The sequence below is a fragment of the Apteryx mantelli genome, chromosome 1 (assembly GCF_036417845.1).
Source record: "Apteryx mantelli isolate bAptMan1 chromosome 1, bAptMan1.hap1, whole genome shotgun sequence".
NCBI classification, from domain to species: domain Eukaryota; kingdom Metazoa; phylum Chordata; class Aves; order Apterygiformes; family Apterygidae; genus Apteryx; species Apteryx mantelli.
In genome coordinates, this window is record NC_089978.1 from 8,959,705 (window position 1) to 8,983,195 (window position 23,491).

At 37.5% G+C, this 23,491-nt stretch overlaps 1 protein-coding gene across 1 annotated transcript in view; it reads left to right on the plus strand.

Moving 5' to 3' along the window:
* The window catches only part of DLG2 (discs large MAGUK scaffold protein 2), an 856,812-nt gene that overhangs the window by 537,543 nt on the left and 295,778 nt on the right, over nucleotides 1-23,491 (plus strand). The window contains exon 8 of the mRNA XM_013943075.2: nucleotides 12,972-13,108. Within this exon, the coding sequence (XP_013798529.2) occupies nucleotides 12,972-13,108 (137 nt within the window). The remainder of the gene's footprint in view (nucleotides 1-12,971; nucleotides 13,109-23,491) is intronic.

The window sequence follows — 23,491 nt, forward strand, 5'->3', positions numbered from 1 at the left end:
CTAAATCTTGACGTCATATCCAGCATGTTCTTCTGTTTATGGGCAGAGCTGAGTTTCTTTACACAAGCTGAGTTTCTTTACACATAATATCACAGTCTTGTAGTCTTTGGGTTCTGCATTTGTAGGCCTCACTGAGACGAAGCTCTTAATCCAAATAGCTTCCTAAAATTTCCAGGTAGAGGTGGCCAAGAAGTGATCTGGGAATAAATCAAGATGTTAGTGCATTCATTCTTTCTCACAGGATTTAGCTTTTTTGGAACACTGTATATGTGGTTCCCAGATGCTGAGACCTACACCCTGCTTTTGGCATTGTGGAGGGGACTGTCATTAATAGAAACAGCTGATGGAAAGCCCATGTTAATTCCCTGTGATAGAACCCCTTGAGGGACGAATCACAATATCTTGTATCATGCTATAGCTCATAAAAAGTCCTAATTAAAAAATATCAGGGAAACCATAGTTCAGAGCAAATCTGTAGTGTAACCCAGCGTGAAACAACCACATTTAAATGTTATACCCTGAGTCTCAACACTGTTAATCACAAGCTCTGAGAAAATCTTGCATGCTCTGGGACCAGTCTAGAAAGAGCTGTATTGCTGAATGTAGATTTTAAATATGGGTCCACACTATCTTTCTAGATATTTATAGTAGAGTAGAATGCCCTTAGTAAACATGTAGCATAAAGTATAAGAAGACAAGTACAAGAGACAAGTTTCTGATTTTACTGATCTTACTGTGTGAAAATAGAATACTTCTCACTGGCAAATAGAGCATTTTTGTTTCACTTTGTTTCTTAGAGTATTGCAAGAAAGCACCACCAGTAAACTGAATAAGGGACCAAAGTACACTTGCAGGGAGACAAAAAGAGTCAAACCCAGGTGCAATGACTCATAAATCCATTTTCAGAGTGTCTTTACCTTATTACTATAGTTCAGTAAGCATCTTTTCTTTCTCTGTATCATTTATATACTTGTAAACTTTTAACATCAGGGCTCTGTAAATTGCCTTACATAAAAAACAAAATTATTTGGAAATCCATCTCTTGATTCCTCTCTATATTTTTTAAAGAGGAAGTAACTGAATGGGTGACAGATTATTTATGGGTTGATTGCAAATAGATAAGAGGCTGCAGGATGAACTTTGATTTCGTTTTGTATTTTCCAGCTTCAACATAATTGCCAGACAGTTTTCAAGAAAGTATTTCTGTTCAGCTTTGCAACAGGAATAAGAAGATAAATGCTAAATTCCCTTCATCAGATGGAGGAGGAACAAAAGAAACTGATGAGTCTCTCCCTGACATTTATGGTTGTTAAACAGATCCCAAACTGACAGACTGCTCCTTCTGTCTCCATTTAATTGGTGACAAATTGTTAAATATTTGGCTAGAACAGCCGTCCATACTTAGAAAGCAGTGACCCAGCTGTACTCAGTTAAAGGTATATCACCTAATATTACACACAGTAAATAATTATTCTAATTCAGGAATAGATGCTGTCTCCTCTGCCAAGTCTGTGAATTTCAAGAATGAATCTTGATATGAAAAAAATGGTGGAGGAAAGCACAGCTTTACATAGAAATGGTTTAAAAAAATTAGCGTCCCATCAAAAATTAATAACTACCCTAAAACAGATCTTGATGTGCAAATCTACAGGATCAAATGCTTTTTTTTGCAATGACAAACAAACTGTGATAGACTGTCTGTCCAAGTTTAGATCCTATGCTAGAAACAACTGGTTTTCTGCATGCATGCAGAAGTGAACCTTATTTCAGGATTTGAACCCAAGTTATTATATATTGTAAAAGCAATAGAGGATTCTTTGTATCTACCCTCAGGCACCTGACTGAGGGCTTTGCTCTGTGCAGTCATTCCAGGTTTCTGTAACTGCCCGCTTATCTCTAGTCACTGCAAAGGAGCCATAGGTTGTTTTTTTTGTTTCTTAGGTCCAAAAATTACATGCCTGAATCTAGATGGGATGGGCCAGGGCTTAAATAAAGGTCAAGTGAAATGTAAGAGTATGAGCAGCAGTGGAAAGGCAGAAAGACCTTCAAGATTTTATCTAAATTGTCTGGTGGAGAGAGGAGAGTGTCAGGGATAAAGGACTTCTCTTGGTTTACACCAGCAAGATGAAGCCCTGCTATGTTGATCCCATTTCCAGATGCTTCTGCTTCATATTGAAAACCTTGTGGATTATCAGCTGCATCTGAGGGAGGAATGCCATTTTTAATGCAAGATGCAGATCAAATTATAGAGCTACAAAAGCAAATTTACTCTTAAGAACTTGGGTTAGGAAAAAAATGGGACAGAAGAGATAATTTGGTTTCCTACTGCTTTCAACCCATATGCACAAATACTCTGAATTAATGGCCATTCTCGCAAGACAGCCAAATATGGTTACATCTAGCTTTCTCGAGCCCAGTGCTTCTCTTTAAATGGTGAGTTAAAGGTTTTCTGTTTCATTCTCTAATCATGAAAGGTTCATGGTACCAGTGTATCTGCCAGAGCAAAAATCAGAGATATATAGAGTAAGCATCATTACTACACTGTTTTCCTCCCCTTGTAGCGATATCAGATTTGTCGTAGCTCTCAGGAGCATTGCAAACCTATGATTACCAACCTCTCTTTCTCTCTCTCAAGCTTAGGAGAGCAATTTTATTGTTGCCTTCTCTACTGTTTTGCTTCAGGCTCTCAAGCATAGTTCTGCTGAAAGGTTTTCAAGTGCATTGCTAGGTTAAACAGCCATTTTGGTCCTCCTTTCTCTGGCTGCTTGCTCCTGTCCCTGCATCTTTTCTCCCTACTGCATCCCCTAACTTGGGTTTGCTGAGCAGCAGTGCAGACCTTGTGCATATGCACCTGTTCTGGAATTGGATTTGGAGCTGACCCAGTTAACAGCAAATATGCTTTGTTTTGCACAGTTTTCAGCTGCTGATGCATTTAGCTAAAAAATTTCTCCTGCTGATGCAAGACAGATAGTGGGAAAGTGTGGCCAAAGGCAGGGAGGAGAGCAGGGTTATCTCTGTTGGCAGTTATCTTCAGGCTTTGGGTCAGCATATGACAATCCTGAAAATGCGCTCTGCAACCCCCTACCTGGCTCTTTGCTGCTAATTAGGATAACTTGCTTCTTTATCTGAACCCATACATAGTCCAGATGATTTTTTCCCCAAAAGAATGAAAGGGCAGGGATGAGGACTGATCACCACCAACAAAGAAAACCCATGGATAAGAAAAATGCTGCTAACTCACAAAAACAAATGGCAAGAAGAAAGAGAACAGACAGAATAGTCTTTAACAGTCCATTCATATCACATCCAGCCACACAATCTCTCGTGCTACATACAGCATTATTCCTTGCAAGATGTAAATGATCCTGTTGCACAGGCAACCAGCCAGATGATGCCTGTCCTAATTTAAAATTCTGATGTTTAGTGACTCTGGATCTAAAAACTCTGTGTTTGTGGGCGCATCAAAAATGCGCAGAAACTTCCTGCGTGAACAGGAAGCCTATTTGCAGTTTCAGTGTAGGCATGTGCAAGCGTGACATGGAAATGTGAGAGGGGCAAATGCACATGGACATAGGCTACAACTTTCCAAAAATAGTCATAAGTGGTCAATTGTGTTCTTAAATGACAGGTCTTGCATTTCTCTGCTTTACCTTGCTAATCTTTACTTTTTTTTTTTTTTTTTAAGTAACTTGATTGTTTTTAACATAAAATGTTTACAGTTGGTATATTATGCAGCTTTTTCTAAAATGGCAGACTGCTTGCTATAATTCCTACAGAGTATCAGTATTTGTCAAAAATTAAATCATTTTCTCTCTCTTTCATGCTGGTAAAATTATCACACTGTGATTTAATATAATTTTTTAGTGAAATTGAATCCCCATTAATGCTTTAAAAAACAATTAATTGTGAATAGTTAGGAATACTGCCTCCTCTTTTCACGATAAATTTTGACGTATTCTTGAGAATTCTTATTGTGAAATTAAGCCATTTTCTATGTTTTTTGGCAAATTTATTCCAAATTAATTTGAATAACTATAAAAATATAGAATAAATATAGCTTCTAATGAGACTCTAATTGTATTTTGTAGTTTGTTGTTTCCTTTCTTTTCAACTACATCTGAGGAGAATGTATCCTTAAGGATCATATGTGCAGGCAAAAAATCCATAATGGAAAAAACATTTAACTGCAAAACTGAATGGAAAAGAAGGAATTGTTTTCATTTATGTGCATGTTAGGTATTTGTTTTACAAGTTTCTACAAAGAGAAGACTAATTTTGCAAGATAGGTTTGCAAGCCTTTATATTAAAGGTTACGGAAAGATTAGCTTTTACAGATATGATAATGTAAATCCAATGTTCTGTCTACTGTACCTATATTGTGATTGCTTTTAAAGATGTTCTTACTACCTTGAAGGTATACTAACATTTGTGTCAAAATCTTACTTCCCCATCATATCCTCTCTGGTTGGAAATGTAAACATTTCTCCTGGACCAAAGAGCATAACCCTGTATCCTGAGAACAGATTCCTTTCTTGCTGTTAAAACCCAAAGGTTTCTACTACAGTATTTGATTGTTATGCCCAAAAGAAGGAAAAAAACAGTAGGAAAGAGTTTAAGAGTCTGAATTTGCTTCTGAACAGGTGTAGAGGCTAGAGAAGAGTAATTTAGCAGAAAATGCCTGGAATATTCAGAAAGCTTTTTTTTCTTTTTAAATAAATAAATATATATATATATATATATATATACATATTCTGAACTCTTCTGAGTTTCAGACTTTCATGGGTCTGAGATGGTTGTGATGAAGCCCTTGTGTCTAAAGAAAAAATGTAACATGCTACCCCTATCTCCCAGAGGAACAGAGAACTCAGAGAAAGCAGCAGCTGGGAAAGCTTTCGGGGAGATCCCTACACATTAACATTGTGGAACAGGTATAAGAAGCTGTGGATAGCATTGTGGTAGCTGAATTTTAAAATTATATGTGCTTCCTGGTGGCATGAATGGCAGTTTGCAAGGTTGGTGTTTGAAATGGAGACAGCCAAGTTGTCCTGTCTGACTTCTATGGTTCAGATAGCAGCTGGGGAGCTCAGAAGTCTCCTTCTGGATTATAAACCTGCTCAGGTATTCTCAACCAAGGGTGTAAAAATTAGCCTGCCATCATTGCCAGTTGGATAGTGTCACGCTACGACGGTTTGATAGTAATGACTGAGACAGTAATATAATAATAAAAACTATGTTTACTTCCTCACGCAAGCTCTTAGGTTAGTAACATCCATTAAAATAATGCAATTACTAATTTAGAAAGCATAGCCCGAAAGGATAGCCCGAAATTGTTGATTACTGATTTAGAAAGGATAACCCGATGCAATGTGATTACTGGTTTAGAAAGGATAACCCGAAATAGTCAGTTACTGCGCTAGTAACTGAAAGCACTGCATATCCCTGCTTGAAAGCTTTCTTGGTTCACTCTCTTAACGAGAGGTCTCTCAAATTCGAGGAGTTACTACTTGCAAGCTTTTGGTTCACTCTCTTAACGAGAGGGCTCTTAACCTCGCGAGGAGTTACCTTAACCCAGCGTCCCAGGAAAAGGGGAGGGGGGGAAATACTCACAGTCCAGCTGGAGAGGATGGTCAGGTCACGTTTCCGTCCCTGCTCAAATTCTCCTGCTTGGTGACCCTTTTTTTATACCTGGCTGAGACTCTGGGCAAATGTCATCCATGCTGATTCATGCATAGTTGCATATTCATAGAACCACTTTTCATTGGCCTTTTTTTGCTTTATTATTCGTTTCCTGCCCCTTCCTGATATGCTAATTAGGAGGGGGGTGTGAGATAATATTAAAATAGGGTGTAATGAGCTGAAGGTTATCGTGGGTCAGAGTTAAGTTCTGTGATCATGGTCTTTTGCTCCTTGTGAAACAGGGAGGTGGACTGCAATGTCTTCACATCGCTTCCTCCTTCGCCTCATTTGTCTTGCCACCATCTTCATGTAGACAGCTTGACCTGACCACGCTCATTACTCAATCCCTAACTTCTCTAATTTCGTTAATTTGTGGGCTCATAATAATAATTTTGAGACGGTCTTTAGTATCCAAGTCTCCTTTTTTTATACAGCTGTGACTCTGGGCAAATACTGTTTTCTCTGACTTCTGCGAGTTTCATAACAACAGGGCTGTTTGTTTGTTCGGAAGGACCCTGCTAGCGAGGCAAGACCACACCACCTCCGCATCGCTTCCTCCCTCCCTGCGGGTCCATGCAGACTCCTTAGTTGGCAGACTTTTTCAGTCCTGTTAACCCTTCACTCGCTTGACAGATAGCCAACACACAGACACTACCACAGCCTCTCCTAGACTGAGTCTTAGCTAGCTACCTTTCTTCCAGGCCTTTAGTCTTTATAGAGTTGCTTTGGGCGGTATGGATGTACATATGCATCAGCGTATTGAAGACATTTTAATCTCTGTGGGATCACTATCTCTGGTCACTCTCATCTAACAAGCAGTAAAAACAGACCTCTGCAGAGGATTTTGCAGTCATATTGTGTTATTACAATGTTTTAAACTTTACATTTACATTTTATTTAGATTAGATTTTAAACATTGCAATTATTTAAAAATTGCAAAAAAAAATACTAGCTTTAATTTTAATTGAAAGTGTTCTAAATTTGTGGAAATAAAAGGCTTAAGAGGTGAAATTTTAGTGTTTACTTTCTGTAAAAAGCTTTGGCCAAAATTTGTCACTCTGAAAAGCCATAAGCCTTCTCTCTGCTTAGGTTACGGAAGGACCGATTCCCTCAGAGAAAGGAGTATTGCACAGTATTGCTGTGCAATCAACACTAATTTGCAAAGAAAGGATTTTCTTTGCCTGCTGTATAATCACAACTGCTAAACAAAATTCAGTGAGAGAGCGCCTTTCCCACAAGCCTGGTGGCTATACTTTGTGGAAATATTATGTGTGCTCTCCAGTTAGATCCTCAGTATAGGCTAAATCTGAATTCTGGCCATCTGTGCTAGTTCGGTAGTATGGAAAGGTGATACACCGGCAGTCAGAACGTAGGGATTAAGAAAAATAATAACAATAAAAAAGGCTATGGGAAAAAACAAAGGAACTGTGTAACAATATCTGTATAAATAGCTAAGGGCATGAGTATATAATGACACACACACTGTAATGGCGACAATAATTTTCTCACTGTGTAAGGTGGTTTCAAAGAATTTTTTTTTTACCTGGTGGCATTGTACATCATCTTTATTCTATCTGACATCATCTGGGAAATAACTGAAAACACTAGATATTTCTGCAAAAAAATGTCAGAAACAATAAGGAAGATACTTGAAGTTTCTAACCCGAGGCTACCAGAAAGTGATACTAGATAATGATAGTCTCAATTAGATTTTTTTGTGGGGGGAAAAGGGGGTGGCGGGGAGTTGTTCATCCCAGTCCAGGCTCTTAGCAAACAGTGTCTTACAAAGAGCCCTCTCAAGTGATCTTGGAATGGGGACTGAAACAGGAATTAAAGATTGCAAGGAAAGTAAAAGCTGTTAAGTGTGTTCTGAATATTAGTTAAAGTTTTATGAATCATACTCTGCTTTAGAATAACTTTTTCATCCACAGAACAGTTACAAAATGTAGTCAAATTTTGTTCATGTAACTCCTTCTGGTATAAACTGTCAAATGAGCTAGAAATAGGAATTGCTAGAAGAATTTACTCCGATAAAATGGTATTTGAATCTACCATGCAACATAGAGGAGAGAGACAAAGTGACATTTCCTATGACTGGGATTAATAGTTTCTCAGGAATTGACTCATGACATGAAAAAGAAAGACAGACAAAGAAAGAGAGGCCTGTAGAGGAAGGTCAGCTCCTGTTTCTGACACTGTTTAAATTATTGTGAAACATAATTCAGGTTTTATTTTGTAATATATTTCATTTTTGTTTGTACCAAATAATAAAGGAATCTGCTGTCAATAATGAACACTAATCATAAATAACAGCTACAACAAGCCTATTAAACGTTCACAATTATTGTGAGGTGCTACTTTTAAATGTGTCGTGTCGCTCCTCCAGGAAAACTAAAATTGGCAACTAGAGGCTTGAGCAAAGCGGCAGGAGGAGATATTCCCTGCTGCTCCTCTGTTTATAATTAACCTTGTTTCCATTGGTTTATTCATATAGCGCTACTGCAGTACCTGTCAAAACAAGTCAATCAAATGATACCCATCAAAGTGCTTTGTATTACCCATGTTCCTTTCCTGCCTCTAAGTGGAATTTGATTAATTAGAAGTCTGGACTGGACTTCATCGCTCCAGGTCTGATGATTTCATCAGCATGTTCATCAGTTTGATACTATTCTGCCTTTCAAAGGAAAAAAAGAGACTATATAAATATTGGCCCTGTTAGCTGAAAGAGTTTTCAACAGTAAAACAGCACTGAGGTATGTTTTTTTTTGTGCTGGAGAAATAACTGGCCTCTGGAAAGGCAGGAGCTAAATTCGGTTTGGCTTCCTCTTTGCCTGGTACAGTTGCTCACAGTAGTATGATTTGGTAAGGTCAGAGCCCGCAGCCAGGCTTGCAGTTCCAGCCACGGTCCTCAATGGGTTGAGTGGTTGCACTGGTGCTTTCTGGTTGTATTTGCTTATTTTGCTGCCTTGAAGCAGTTTCACAAAATCCCCATGACAAGGGACACCAGCTATCGAACCCTCATCAACATCTCTTGGGATTTTATTGATTGGTGACAATGAACTAGTTTTTGGACAAATATTTTATACCCCCCCAGTCCACAGTTGTTATGAGGTGGTCCTTTACTTCAGAATATTGCTTTCTTCAGCCTGCATTAATCTTAGGCAAGGCTGCAGCTCATTGTTTTTCTTTGTTTGGTATATACACATCTTTATGGATTTCGTCTGTTTTCCCGTTGGGCTTACAGGCATAAGAATGGCTTATGTCACATGCTGTAACCTTGCTGCCAGCCTCCTGTTGTTACAGTACAGACTCTTCTGCTGACAAGACATCTGTGCTGTGGTCTTAACAGAGCACAGGCCTTCCGGGCTTGACCGAAACAACCCATTCTTCAATTTTATTTTTAGGAATGGTGTTCTGTGTTATCAATAAATACCATTTTTTTTAACCCCTGTGCTCCTTGTTCTTTCTTCTGGTGCTTACATGCACGTTTTCATTCATATTTCACTCATATCTAGCCTAATATTTCTATTACAAGTCCTGCACATCTTGTGGCTTCTCTGAAGTGCTCTGTATTCAGCAGGTCTGTTCTGGTGGTGGTAAGGGATGCTTCGGCAAAGTCAGGAATCCGGCAATTAGGAATTATACGTCATATGTCTCTAGAGCACACTGTTTGGTTAATTACCTGCAAATCACACTTCTCAGTTACATTTTAACGTTCTGAACCACCTTAGACTTGACGTTCTTTGAGCAAGGTTCCCAGCTAAGACTGTGAAACTCCTGCTGGACGTATCCTCTAAAATTTTCATTCTATTGGTTGGCTTCAAATAAAGCTGGCTCTCTGTGTAGCATAGTGGCAAACTGCAACATCCTGTTTGGGGTACTAATGTAAGATTTGTTTAACTTATTTTTAGGAAGTTGACATTATCTAGCCTAAGTTGATCTTGTAGGCTCCGTCTCTACTCAGTGGAAAGTGATGGGTCCAGAATGTGATTCATCATCATTCATGCAGATTGTACGTGAAGAAAACAGGAGGTGAGAGAGAGAGCATTTCTCAAAGGGCTTCCTGATTTTCTGTGTTACGATGGAAAAGCCTTCCTGGCTATAGCAGTCAATGAGGAAAAGGTTCTTCAGTTAAATGTATTGTTTTATTTTGACTTTTCTGGACTTAAAAGGGACAATGAAAAGGACCTTAATTAGAAAACATGTCTTGCTGTGTTCCCATAAGTTTGAACGTTTCTCTGTTTTAAAAATGGACTAAGTACCTGATATAAAACTAACCTGATGTAGATGATGCAGAGAGGGATCCACACCATAGATGCACAAACCTTTCTCAGGTCTTCAAACAAAGCAGCAATCTTCTGTCTAAATGGGGTCAGACTTTAACTCAGGTTGTGACCTTTTCTAGCAGTGATCTTCCCACCCATCTCTCCCCACAGCCACCTCCACAGCCTTTCGGAGACCAGGAGTGTGATTCATCTGAGCTCTTTCAGATGTCTCTGTAAGATGAGATGAATCATGCTCTAAGAGCCCTTAATGAATTTTCATTGATTATAAAGGTAGCATGAATGATTAGTGTCTGATGTCATTTGGCCAGATGAATCCTACCCAAAAGTTTTATTGTAGAATACTTTATTCGCATCCTAACAATTAGCATAAAACACTTGATTAAAACTGAATGTTATCATTGTTCCATTCTTCATTCTTCCCAAGAAGTAATCTTTTAAAGCAGGAAAGTATAATTAGGCAGTATAACTAGATTATTAGAGGAAAGCCATGGAAGCTCACCCTGTTCAAACACTTTATAAAGTATACTTATCATTTCCTGCCTTTCTCTTCCTCAGTTGTCTCTCACATCCACCTTCCTTTTTCTCTCTTAATAAACAGTGCTGTGTTATATCTTGTTCTGCTCTTTTACACCTTTCTATACTCAAGGCTGTGTTTGCAGATGCCAAAGGCAGCCCCATTTCACAACTACAATATAGCCCCATGCATTGTAAAGCAGTTACATTTTATGTAGACTCAGAAGAACATACTCTTCTGTTATTATAAACTTCACTTTTGTAATGTGGCTCGCAGGTTATAGCCCTCTTTTTTTAGGCTTCACACTTCAGTTGTGATATAACTGCCCAAACAAACAGCGAACACCCTTCTCAGCACTGCAGAAAAAGTAACAGGCCATCTTTGCTACTATTTGCTTATGTTGCAGTAGGACCAGGCTAAAATAGGAGCCACTTTGCACAAAATACAGCACAGCTATATAGCCAGAGATGACCTTTCCCTTTACAAGGGACAGTTTTAATAACGGGGAGCAGGGAGGAGTGGAGGATGACGTCACCCAACCTTCCCAAGGTGATGCTGAAGGAAGCCCTCTCAACTGCAGTCTAGACCACTGGTTTGCTTTGCTTCATTATGCTGCTATAAACGTATGCCAGGCTTTTCTTGGTCAAGAGGATGATAATTATGTCACCAAGGAACACAACTCCATCATTCTTCCTAATGTTTAAGGAAATTTTGCATTCTTGATGTTTTCTTTCAGTGTATTTTTACTTCTTTGGTTACAGTCCCAGAGTAATGAACAAATTCTTCCACGCTAAAGAAATGTAATCTTTTTGTTTTTGCAGTTGTCCTAGCAGTACCACATAAATAGTAACAGTGGTCATCAGCTTTAGTTGGACATTAAAAGATGTTTTATTTTAATTATCCCATACTTCTTAATTAGCTGTATGTGTGTTGTTAATAGTCATCATAATTAATTAATTAATTAGTCTTTCAATTTGAGATATCATTTCAGAGGTGTTTTTTTTTCTTTAATTTACTGTTTTGACAGTATCCATTAAGTAGTCCATTATGTTATCTGACCTCACCTTTTTTAAGCTAAAAATAATTATCAAATAAAAATACTGTAAGAAAAAAATCATATTTTTTCAAAATTAAATCAAAATATTTAATTCAATTTAAAAACCTTATCTCCGTTCTCATACAGCTGCTGTATGAGCAGCTATACAGCTGATAAATAAGCCTTTGGGTATTAAATATACCCTACCCTAAGTTTTATTGCACAAGCAGTAAGGCTGGTGAGTTTGCGATAAAATGCCACGTTCCAGGCAACTCATTTTTCCCTGTTGCATTCCTAGCTCAGGCTGAAGCTATTACTAATATGTTTGCTTTAAGAATGACAGAGCATAATATATTTCACAGATAAAACTAGTGATTATTCTTTAGATAGATATAACTAATATTTTTCTGTACTGCTAAAAGAGATATGCCTGGTTGAAGCAATAATATAAGCAACTTATTGTCAGTAACAGCTTATTTCTTCAGCTGGAAGTTCCCATTAGATATATGATCTATGAAAAATCAAACATATGAAGTAGATTTTTATGGAAATAAAGCACAGTAGTTTCTATCTTTTCTCTGATTGAGAGATAAAAATCTTATTATAAATAAGAGCAATGATTTGTGTGTTTATGCAGTGTGTCAGAGAACAGGAAAAGTAGGAAAAGAGTAAAACTTTTTTTTTTTTTAAACAGATGCTAATGTCTGTTTATTTTTCCTTCCCTTCCCTGAATCATATTAGTATGTATTATTGACATTGCTCCAATTGACACTTCGGGTCATCATCTAGGAATTTCACAGATCGCTGAGCAGAAGTTATGTGTGCACAAAGGACTATGGCTTTTTAATATAGCCTATGTTATCTGTGTCCTAGAAAAATATGCAGAGCAGAATTAAATCTAAATATCTACACTATTTAATCCTTCCAGACCTTTCACTGTGATACTATAACAACTTATAAAACCTGCAGTACACGTCTCCTGATATTTTTCAAATTCTGTGGATAATAAGAATATCCTGCATTTTGTTCTAGTACACTGTGATATATTTTATATTAATATTTAACAAAACAAAGTCCAAGCTTCAGAGTTTTATTACTAGTCATGGAGAAACTTTCACAATTGGCAAGTTATGCCTTGACTTCCTAGTGTAGGTTGCACTGGCTCTTGGTAAGGGCAAGACATTGGTGTAGTCATCATTGGTTTGTTTCTTTTTGTCTGTATGTTCCTATAAATTCCTGTAATTGTACATGGAAAAGCATGTTCTTAATTTATTTCTGTACTTGACCTTCCAGGAGAAGCGAGTGTATTGACCCCTCAAATATTTGTTATGTTATTTGCAGTTCTGTAAAAAATACTGTCATTGTACAGTAGATTAGAAAAAAATACATACTAACCTTGCACTCCTTTTTAGTGTTACATATTGTATTGGTAATATCTTGTTTTGCCTGTCTTCTCCAGGTCTGGGTTTCAGCATTGCAGGAGGGGTGGGAAACCAACACATTCCTGGGGACAACAGCATTTATGTTACCAAGATTATTGATGGAGGAGCGGCGCAAAAAGATGGGAGATTGCAGGTTGGAGATAGACTTCTTATGGTAAGTATGACAAATTTAAATCACATTCTAATTGACTGAAAGTTGTTTCATGGAGGGACTTTTATTCACCATACTTTTTACTGGAGGTAACCAGTAGAACTATAATAATTATGAGCTATACTCCTGTCATCTTCATTTTTTCCCATTGCTTATATATATTCTTGAGACTGCAGTTAAAAAGCATTACGCTGGTAAAGCAACATTTTATGAGGACAAGGCAAACAGTTGTATTACTTTGACAATCCTTTAACTGAGAAGAGAATAAATGCATTAAGCACATTAGTGACAAGTTAAAATGCAGCGGAAAACTTTAAAAGAAGGTTTAAGATAAATTGCTCATTACAGCAGTACTCATTCTACTCATCATTTTAAGAAAAAGAAAGGATGGAAAGGATGTAAAAACATTCTACTAGATTCTCATGTGTAGGCTCTGTTAGAAGGATATTATCTATATTCCGGTATATGTATGAATGCTTAATGTAGTCTGCATATAGATTTTCCAAAAGATATATTTTCCATCTTTTTCCTGAGAAAGTGTTTTTATTCCTCCAGTAGATCTCATGTTTGGAAATTCTTCCTGATATTTGCAGTGTTAGTACATTTTTCCCTGTAGATAATTCTTTCCCACTCACAGAGTTTGTTTAATTCTTTGTAAGGGGGAAATCCTGACCCTGGTGAATCAGCAGAAGTTAATCTGTGTCAAGTTGTATTCATGTCAATGCATTTGCATAGCTTTCAGCAGGTAGAGAAAACTTTTCTGAATCAATGCCATGAAAAAAATATACTGCAGTAGCTGTGTTTTGTGACATTATATGTAGGCAGTAAAAAATTGCCACGACCTTTCTTGCTGCCTGCAACACTATGTCTAATTGAAGTTCAGCTTGGAGCATTGTGTTGCAGTCACATGTGAAGGTGACTGTTCATTTTATACAGCATATTAAAGAGAACATTAAAGGAACTTGGTTGCTGTGTTGGTGACTTTTTTTTTTGTTCTTGTTGTTATTAACCTAAGTGGAGAGATAAAATAACTTAAACGGTAAATGGTGTTATCAAAATCAAAACAAAATCTAAAACTTTTATCTTCTTTGGCATGTCTTCTTTGCATGTTCTCAGCACAGCAAAATTCAAGTCATTTTTGTATAATGATGTTTTGTCTTAATTCTGTATCAGAACATGTATTTTCCCATGTTACATCTTATTTTGTTATTTTACACCTTGTTTCCAATTTGCTTACATTTTGCTGTTGCTTTTTCCATGGTGAGAATTCTTCACAGTTGTGTCATTTGCAAAATTTTATTAACTTACAGTTAACTTCTCGCCAACTCACTTAAGATAATAAATAACATCTGACAGAAAAAAAACCATAAATAAACCCTGCATTCCCCATCTCCAGGGTAACCCAATCCATTCATGATGAATTTGAATTGACAAATAGTTATTTTATCCTCCACTATGAATAAATTCTTTCTCTTCAGATATTTGTAGTATATGGCTATTAGGGGGTCAGGTCTATTCTCACTCTTTCATTTATTTCTCACTGCTATTGAATACAGACATTTGCAGGTTTCTTCATTCTGACAGGTTTATACTCCTGAACCTGACTTCCAAAAATGACCAAAGCATTCTCAGTATGCTTGATGTGCCATCTTCAGACTGCTTTCCTTTTGGTCATGACCTTTTTATTACCTTCCCTTGTCTCCTTTTATCACTGCATTTTCCCCATTCATTTAAAATGAGCAAAAATATCCATCATAATAGTGCTCTCTATTAGTCATCTACTTTCAGACCAAGCTTTTGATTGCTGCATAAGAAAATCCTGGTTAACTTGTTATTTATATACCTTAACCCTGACATTTTTAGAGATTAGGTTACAGGATCAAAACCTATTTCTAAAATTTGGGCAGATTATAAGTATTTTTATCTGATTCTCTCCAACAAGATATTCTGATTTCCTTGTAACTTGTGGGTTTTCTTAAACACCTTCAATATTTTTTTCTTCTACCTTGGGAAGTATCTGTCAGTTCATGACATTTACTTCATGTTCCTTTGTGAACAGTGAGTGAAAGAATTCATTATTTTCCTTTGGCAGTGTTACCACTTGTATCAACACAATATTACCCTTGTCATCTATATGGTGCTACTTCTGCTTCACTGATTCCTTATTTATTATATATTTGAACACTTTTTTATTATTTTTCTTCTCAGTAGTGCATCCATTCTTCATCTTTGCTTTTTCTATCATTTCTCTGTAAATTTGCTGGAATTTGTCATTTTTCTAGAATTCATCAGTGAATGTTGTTTCTTTGTATCTGTGTTCTAATGAGTTTGTGTGAAATGCTTCCAGTTTCCAAAGAACATGCAAATCAAATGATTAAAATTTAAGATGTAAAATCAAAACAAATATTGAAATGTAAAACAATGAGGTGCCATCTGAGCATTTCACAGTTTGATGTTCCTACTATTATTAAATGCAGATTGCTAATGGTGTGTTAAGCATTCTGAGGAAGTATTATGTAAATACTAAATATTGTGATTATTGTGAAATCTATACATAGGCCTGCCTGTGCAGTTATGTTTCTGTAGCACTGAGCCTTCACTTGAGACTTATTATCCTGAGCACTTCCACAGAAAAATGCTCCATTGTAGATTAATTCTGAGATACTCGTTAGGAAAATTACTGGAGGAAGCTTAAGAGTGCTCAAGCCAAAAATTGAACTCAGGATTTTTGCTAGGTATGTATGAAAGGAACAGAATTGATCTGAAGACTTACAGGTAGGACGAAACTACTCCTCACTGCATTCTAGCTGGTGGTAATGCCTATGGTGGGAATACTGCTTCACTGGCTGTCTCAGCTAGTCTGCTTCTCTTCGCACTGGAAGACAGCAAAGGGGAATCACATACATGGCATCGCTGGATCACAGGATCATTCAGGTTGGAAGGCACCTCAGGAGGTCTCTAGTCCAACCTTCTGCTCAAAGTAGAGTCAGCTGTGAGATCAGACTAGGTTGCACAGGGTTTTCTATGGTCTTGTCTTGGAAACCTCCAAGGATGGAGAGTGCATAAACTATCTGGGATAACCTGTTCCAGTGCTCGACTGTCCTCATGAGGAAAACACTATTCCGGTCTGAACTTCTCTTGTTTCAAAGTATGTCTGTTGTTTCTCATCCCCACACCACATGCCACTGTGTAGCACCTGACTCCATCTTGATGACCTCCCTGTAACAACTGGGGACCTGCTGTTAGGCGCCCTGAAAATGTCCCTTCTCCAACCTGAACAAGCCCAGCTCCCTCAGCCTCCCTTTTAGTCATGACAGGGCAAGTGCTCCAGCCCCCAACCATCTTGGTGGCCCTCTGTTGAACTCACTCCAGTTCGTCAATGTCCTGTATGGGAGGCCCCAAAACTGGATCCAGTATCTAGTTGTAGCCTAACGAGTGCTGAGTAAAAAGGAATGATCACTTCCCTTTATCCCAGCCTTTCTACTGGCTCTGCTCCTATTCATTCAGCCCAGGAAGCTGTTGGCCTCTCTGCTGCCAGGGCACAGACTGGCTCATGCTCATCTTGCCGTCCACCAGGACCCCAGAGCCTTTTTCACAGAGCTACTCCCCAGCCCATCAGTGCCCAGCCTGTGTTGTTGAAGGGGGATAGTCTCTCCCAGGGGCAAAACTTACTTTTTGTCCTCGTTGAACACCGCAAGGTTCCTGTTGGTCCCTTTCTCCAGCCTGTCCAGGACCCTGTGGATGGCAGCCCTGCCCTCAAGCGTTGTGGCTGGTCCCCCCAGTATGCTGTTGTCTGCAAATTTGACGAGAGTGCCCTCCACTCTCTCCTCCAGGTCATTGATAAAGATGATCAGGAAGATCTGAGAAATGGTTTAAGAATTACTACCCCTCAGATGATAATAATTTTCTTTATCTCACTGTGAAAGAGCTTACCATATGGTTATATATATATATATATGATAGAAAAGCTACAGAGTGAATAATTGAGAAATCAGCATAAAACTCTGCTTATACTAGTGCAAAACAATTCTAGAATAGCTAGAAGCAAGGTATTCTTCAGGGAAAACTTTCAGAACATTAGGCTTGAAAATAATATTTAAGCTAATATTTATCTCTTATTAGTATTCCTGTAACTTTTCAAAAACCTTTTCAAAGTCCCCAGAATACTTGCATGTTTGGGCCATATCTATTAAGCTGTTGCTTCTTGGACCACGTAGTCAGAGAGCATCAGACCTTTGTAGTGTTATTTATTTATAGGAAAAAGTGATGTTAGTCACATATCAATAGATTTAATTTGATTCTCTTTACTTGAAGAAAACAGGAGGAAGAAACAGGAGCCAGTTTCTTTTTCAGATGTTTGAGCTTGCTTCTAGCCAATTCTGTGCCAAAAAGAGCACAGAATTGCTCTTGTTGTTTAACAGGGCCACAATGGGGTTGTGATTCCACAGTTGTTGATCTGTGTCTTAGAGGATTCCCTACCAGTATCTGTTTATTTCAGATCATATGCAGAAAAAAAGATCATATTTGTGTTAAAGTAACCACACCATACATATCATTTTAATATGCTTCTAGATCAGCATTTTGTTCAGATCAGGAGTGCTCTTTTAAAGTGATTTTGGTTGTATTGTGGAGTTGTCTTCAAGGACACGAATTGGATATTTTTGTATCAAACTACACCAGGAGATGCTCTCCAGGAGCATTCCTAAAGCATTCCAGCATCTACCAGGCATTCAGTCTGCAGAACCAGACTAGTCCAAAGTAACACCCTTAAAACATGTATATGTGGACATCATGTCATCAGGACCCTCTGTTGCTGTGAATCTGCTGTGATTCCTACACACTCTTTGCTCAGCTAGGTGCATTCACAGATTCAGCATTATGCTGTTACACCAGCTGAAGGAGAGGCACTATCTGATTAGACATTAAGGTAATGTGAGCAGACAATGCCTAATTTGTAGGTTATACTGGCTGACTGGCACGAAGCAAATACATTAGAAAAAAAATGTAATACTCTGAAATGGAGAATTAATTTGTGCTGAACCAACTCAGTGAACTCACGACTGTGGCTGCATCCTTCCTGATGCAGTGCTGGGCTCTGAGCCAAATTTATTGTGTCACTGACTCTGGCCTTGCAGTGCTTTCTCTAGCTTACTGGTCTTGCCTTAATAAAAGCAGCTTTGCCAGTCAGTGCCACAGTCCTGTTGTTTGCCATTATCCCCATGAAGAACTCCTCTTATTGCAACTTCTTTCTTACCTACCTTGTGAGGGTGGTAAAACAAGAGACAGGTTGCTCAAAAAGGTTGTGGAGTCTCCATCCTTGCAGATATTCAAAACCTGACTGCATGTGGTCCTGGGCAACCTGCTCTAGGTAAACCTGATTCAGTCGGGGAAGTTGGAGCATATGATCTCCAGAGATCCCTTCCAGCCTCAGCGATTCTGTGATTGTGATACCTCTAAAACAGCCATGCTCACTTTTTACTCGATTGAAAGGTGGTTAGCATATTCATTGGCTTCAACCACAGATGTGATTACTTATTGTTCAAAGGTAGATTTGCTAGGATCAGCCTTTGGATGGTACCATAGCAATAAGTCCCCCCATTTATTCACTGTAATGATACTCTCATTACCTGGCTGTTCCTGCTCAGTTTTATCATCCTCATGCCTCATTATTAGCCTTAAAAACAATTTTCTACCTAAATCAGTATATGCTGGGATTGAAAAATGAAGATTATGGTTCAATGTCACTTGTATTGTGCATGCACACGCTTCCTCAAGCCTGTTAGTTCAGTCTCCCATTTGTCTGTGAAGCACAAACACTTGCATTACTCTGCAAAGAGTAGTTTTATTTTGAGACGCTTAGCCCATAGCTACTTATAATCTAAGCAAGCTAATTTAAGAGTGAGTAACTCACAATGTGACCTGAAGATAGGTGGTCAAAGGCCATTTCTTTCTATTCACAGTCCAGCTGCTGTACAACTGACTCAGGAGTCTATGGTATCATATGTGGTCAGTTAATTCAGATAGACTTACTTTCTTAGGGCATGGTAGGACTTCAGCACAGAATAACTTGTCTCTGTTGTCTTTGAAATCATGCTGAGTTTTAAACAGGCCATCAGCAGTTGTAGGCTGTTTACAGCTGACAGGTCACAGGTGCTCGCAGAAGAATATTCACTCAAATTTGCTCAGGAAAATCCACTTTCTGACTAACATGTAAAATACAACACAAAAGCAAACATTGCCACTGGCAAGGTAAAGATCACCTATTTCTCTCCTTCTTTGAGTGAATCAGATCTCACTTACTCTAAATCAATGGATGAAAGGAACAATTTTCCTTTAAAAAAAGTCAATGAATTAAGACAGACTTATTCCTCCAGAGCTCTTTTGTTCTCTTATCAGCTTATGCTCTTGTGAATGCAGTTATTTTTTAGAGCACGTGTACCGTCATTTGGGGAATTCAAAGCTTTTTACTCCAGCTACTTCTCCGTGCCTTTGTTTTCTAATATGAATCCAGGAATTTTTCCAAATAAGATAATTCTGGCTTAGGTTTACAATTCATTGCCTTCATTATGCCACTTAAGAAAAAAAAATCTTTCTATGACTCTTTGGCAACATTGGTTAGTGATTTCCCCCATCACTCAAATATCTTCTTTGATTGGACTTGTAAATGTCTTTCATTTCTTCTTTATTGCTATATTATTTCTTCCTCTTACTCTTTTCCTGTAATAGCAGTATGTCCTCTTATCACATGCTTTCTGTTTATAGAAATGCTTTCCTGGTATCTTTTTTTACTCCAGGTGCTGTTTGCATTTCTGCATTTTCTGCATATAAAATTTTTCACATCAGAAAAAAAAAAAAAAAAACTTGGTCCATGCTTATTTTCTTTTTGACTTTTGTCTTGCCGCTCCTGTGACAGCATTTTATGGCTCAGGTTCCTGACTCTTGTAGCTGAGTTTGCCACCTCTTTAGATGTAGCTTCTGTTTGACTCTTCCACACCCACTGACCACTCAGGTAAACTTGGTTTTAGCATTTGTCTTAGGGTTTTTTCCTCTTACTTTGTTGCTTCTTAAATTGGCTTCCTAGAGCCAGAAGGTTGGCGTGCAGTACCCAATCTACCCACACAATGTATGTCAGCCCTTCTGCACAAACGTTTCAGCATCTCAGAGGGGTATATGTCATATACACTTTGCCTTCTTATTTTGTGCACACTTCCCACTCTTTATCTTCTTTACTTCTGACTCAACTTTTTTTTTCAGATTATGTCCTCCGCTGTGGTTGCCTCAACAGCGGGAACTGAACTTTGTTATCCTGCATTTTCTCTGCCCTAGCCACTGAAACACAGCCACTATTAGTAGCTGAAATTATTTGTAGTTGAAATAGTCGGTAGCTGAAATTCTGTTGGAATAGGTAACTTTTATGGAAACAAGGAAAAGCTCAGGAAATCTCTCTTGGAGACTATATGTGAGGTTCTCCTCTCCCTATCAGTCTTACCAGAAAGAACAATGAATTATCATATTTCCTAGTAATCACCATCTTTGATATGGGATTTTGAAGAATGTCATCCAAAATATTTTCTTATTAAAAAAATGACACACTACAAACATCTTGCAGTAGTATCTAGGGAGGTAACAACATAATTTTTCAGTGTATTCAGGTTTTCATTTTTGTGTAACGGAATACATTCAAACGTATTTATTCATGACATTGTTTTGTGAGTAGCAAAAAGTAGAAAATTTATTGGTACATACACATACTAATGGGAGTTTTAGGTCCAAAGCAAGGGCAGGCAGCTTTACTACATTCTGGAGGAAATTTGGAAATGTGTATTTTTTGTGTTGTAATGCCAAATTGATCATCAGTGATAGAGAAAGGTGGTTCTGTCCTATTCTCATAGAGCTCACATTTAAAAGAGACCTGATGGCACTACTGCGAATCTTTACCTTAATGAATCAATCAACCTTTTTGTTTGGTTGGTTGGTTTTGTTTGTTTGCTCTTGATGTAGCTTAAATCTGTCTTTGTGCCTTTGTTCACTGAGAACTGCAGTCCAGCACAAAATTAATCAGTAGCAAGCTTCCTTTCTAGGACTCTTGTATTTAGAGAGGAAAATTCTCTAATTTTCTAAATATTTCTGAGGCATTTGATTACCAGTTTTGGTATGTGTTACTGGAATACTTTTTATAGCTGAACCCTGTTTACTTTGAAGGGCTATTTTTTTCCTCAAATTTTCTTCCATCAGTCTTTTCTTTGAAGCTCTCCTTTGTATCTTTATTTTATTGATGTGTTATTTTCTTTTTAGTTCTACCAAGTGCCAGCACTGTCTATTTCAATTTTCCACAACACTCTTCAAGTTTAAGCCTATATGCACCAGGAAATAGGAAAAAAACACTTAATTGTGCATAACCCTTGCAGTGATCTTAAAGATGTTTAAGTGTATAAAGAAAAAAACAATGTGTAACTACTCAGATATTAAGTCTTAGTTTAAAATTGCTCAGTCTTTAATTCTTATTTTAATTTTAAGATTTGTACAGCTTGTACCCAGCTTTAACAAACTACCTGTAAAATTATTATCAGATAGGTAAGAAGCAGGACCTGTCAAGGCAAATGTAAGTTCTATATGTATCATGCTAAATTTCCTCTTTCTAAAATGGCTGTTTATCCTCAAATTGCACAACTGTATCATCCAAGTATGTTGTGATGGAAATATGACAGTCCTACCATGATTTTGATCAGCTAGATTTCCAGGAAAAACCTTTGAAAAAAGACTGAAACAAGTCAATTTGTGTCTAAATTGTTTTTATACACTCCTAAAAAGATCAAAAATCTTTTTTTCAGATTGTTCAGACAGTGCTATGATATTTTACTTCTGTGTCTTTTTTGAATAAGAACTTTTATCATTTACAGGAGCAGTATAGTGGGAGGTTATGAGAGATTTTCTTTGCTTCAGAAAGCTTCCATCCTGAGTTAGAATGAAACACAACAGGATATAATGTACAGACAGTGAGGGAAGGAAAGAATGTGGCTATATTGCCAGTATGAATTTTCAGTATTTAAGTCAGTTTTAAAATACATAAACAAGGTTTAATTTCAGTCAATTCTTCTTACTACTAGCCTAGTAATTTAAAATAAATTTATTTATTAAAAGTGCATATGTATGCTAATGTTATTCATAGCAAAGAAAAAAAGAGAGATAAATTCATAGAATATAGAGGAGGTTTTTTTATATATAGAAGACCTGTCAAAATACTGCACAGAGCATCAGCCACTCTCTTCTGAGTGTTAGGATATATCATTGCTCTTTGTGTCAAATTGTCATAATATGCCTGTCATTGCCTCTTTCAATTAACCTTAAAACTGAGTCTGAGAATTATACATGGATTCAAAATGTAGACAAAAACCTTACGTTTAGCAATACTATGCAATAGCAATCATTCTCTCTCTTGGTGTTGATGCCATCATCTTGGTATAAAGAGTCCTCCAGTGCTTCATAATGTCTGGATTTCTTTCCAGTTGCCAAACCCTATGGCAGTAGCTTATTATCCTGTTTCACAGCCGAGTCTCTGATAATTTACTGATACTGAATTCCCTAGGCAGTTATTGCATTCTGTGATTTACAGCTATACTATACTCATCCTAGCTGAGGAGCTTCTTTTTCTTCCATATTGCATAAGCTTTACAAGGAATCCTTGCAATAACTCTAAATATTCGAGGATAGCACTTTAAATCACAGTGAAATGTTTCATACACAACATTCTCCTTTAAAAGTAGGCTTTTCTGTTGGCATACACTATAAGCCTGAAGCCTTAGTTACTTGTTTCCTCTATCCTATAACTTCTCTGTTTAGTCTGTATGGTTTTTGGGGCAGGGACCATTCACTGTTCTGCCTATAGGAGCCTATTGTTGTTGGTTTGTGGATACAGTGGATTTACATGTGAATAAATTTTATGCCTCACTATAATAAATCACGCCTGAGCTTGCTTTTTTTTTTCTTTTTCTTTCTTTTTCTTTTTTTAACTGGAGGTGGAGCATAAATAGGCAAGACTTATTGTCACCACCTTCTTCCTCCTTTAATCTATAGTCCTGTCCTCTTCTCCTTGATTATGGTTAAGTATTTCTCTGTTCCAATAAAACACAGAATTAGTGCAACATCCTCTTACCATTTCAATGTGTGTTCCTGTGCTTACAGAAAACTGACAGTCTTTCCAATTCAAAATCTCTTTTCCTCCTTTCATAACTGCCTCTGTTCATTTCCTGCACCTCATAGGCAGCCCTTTATTTAGTATTCCTGTCTGTACCTCTTATTATTTCAACTGTCAATGTAATATCATGGGTGAAAAGATTTTAGGTGTGGAGTATTTCTGAGGTTTGGGCAGTCAATCTTGATATGTCA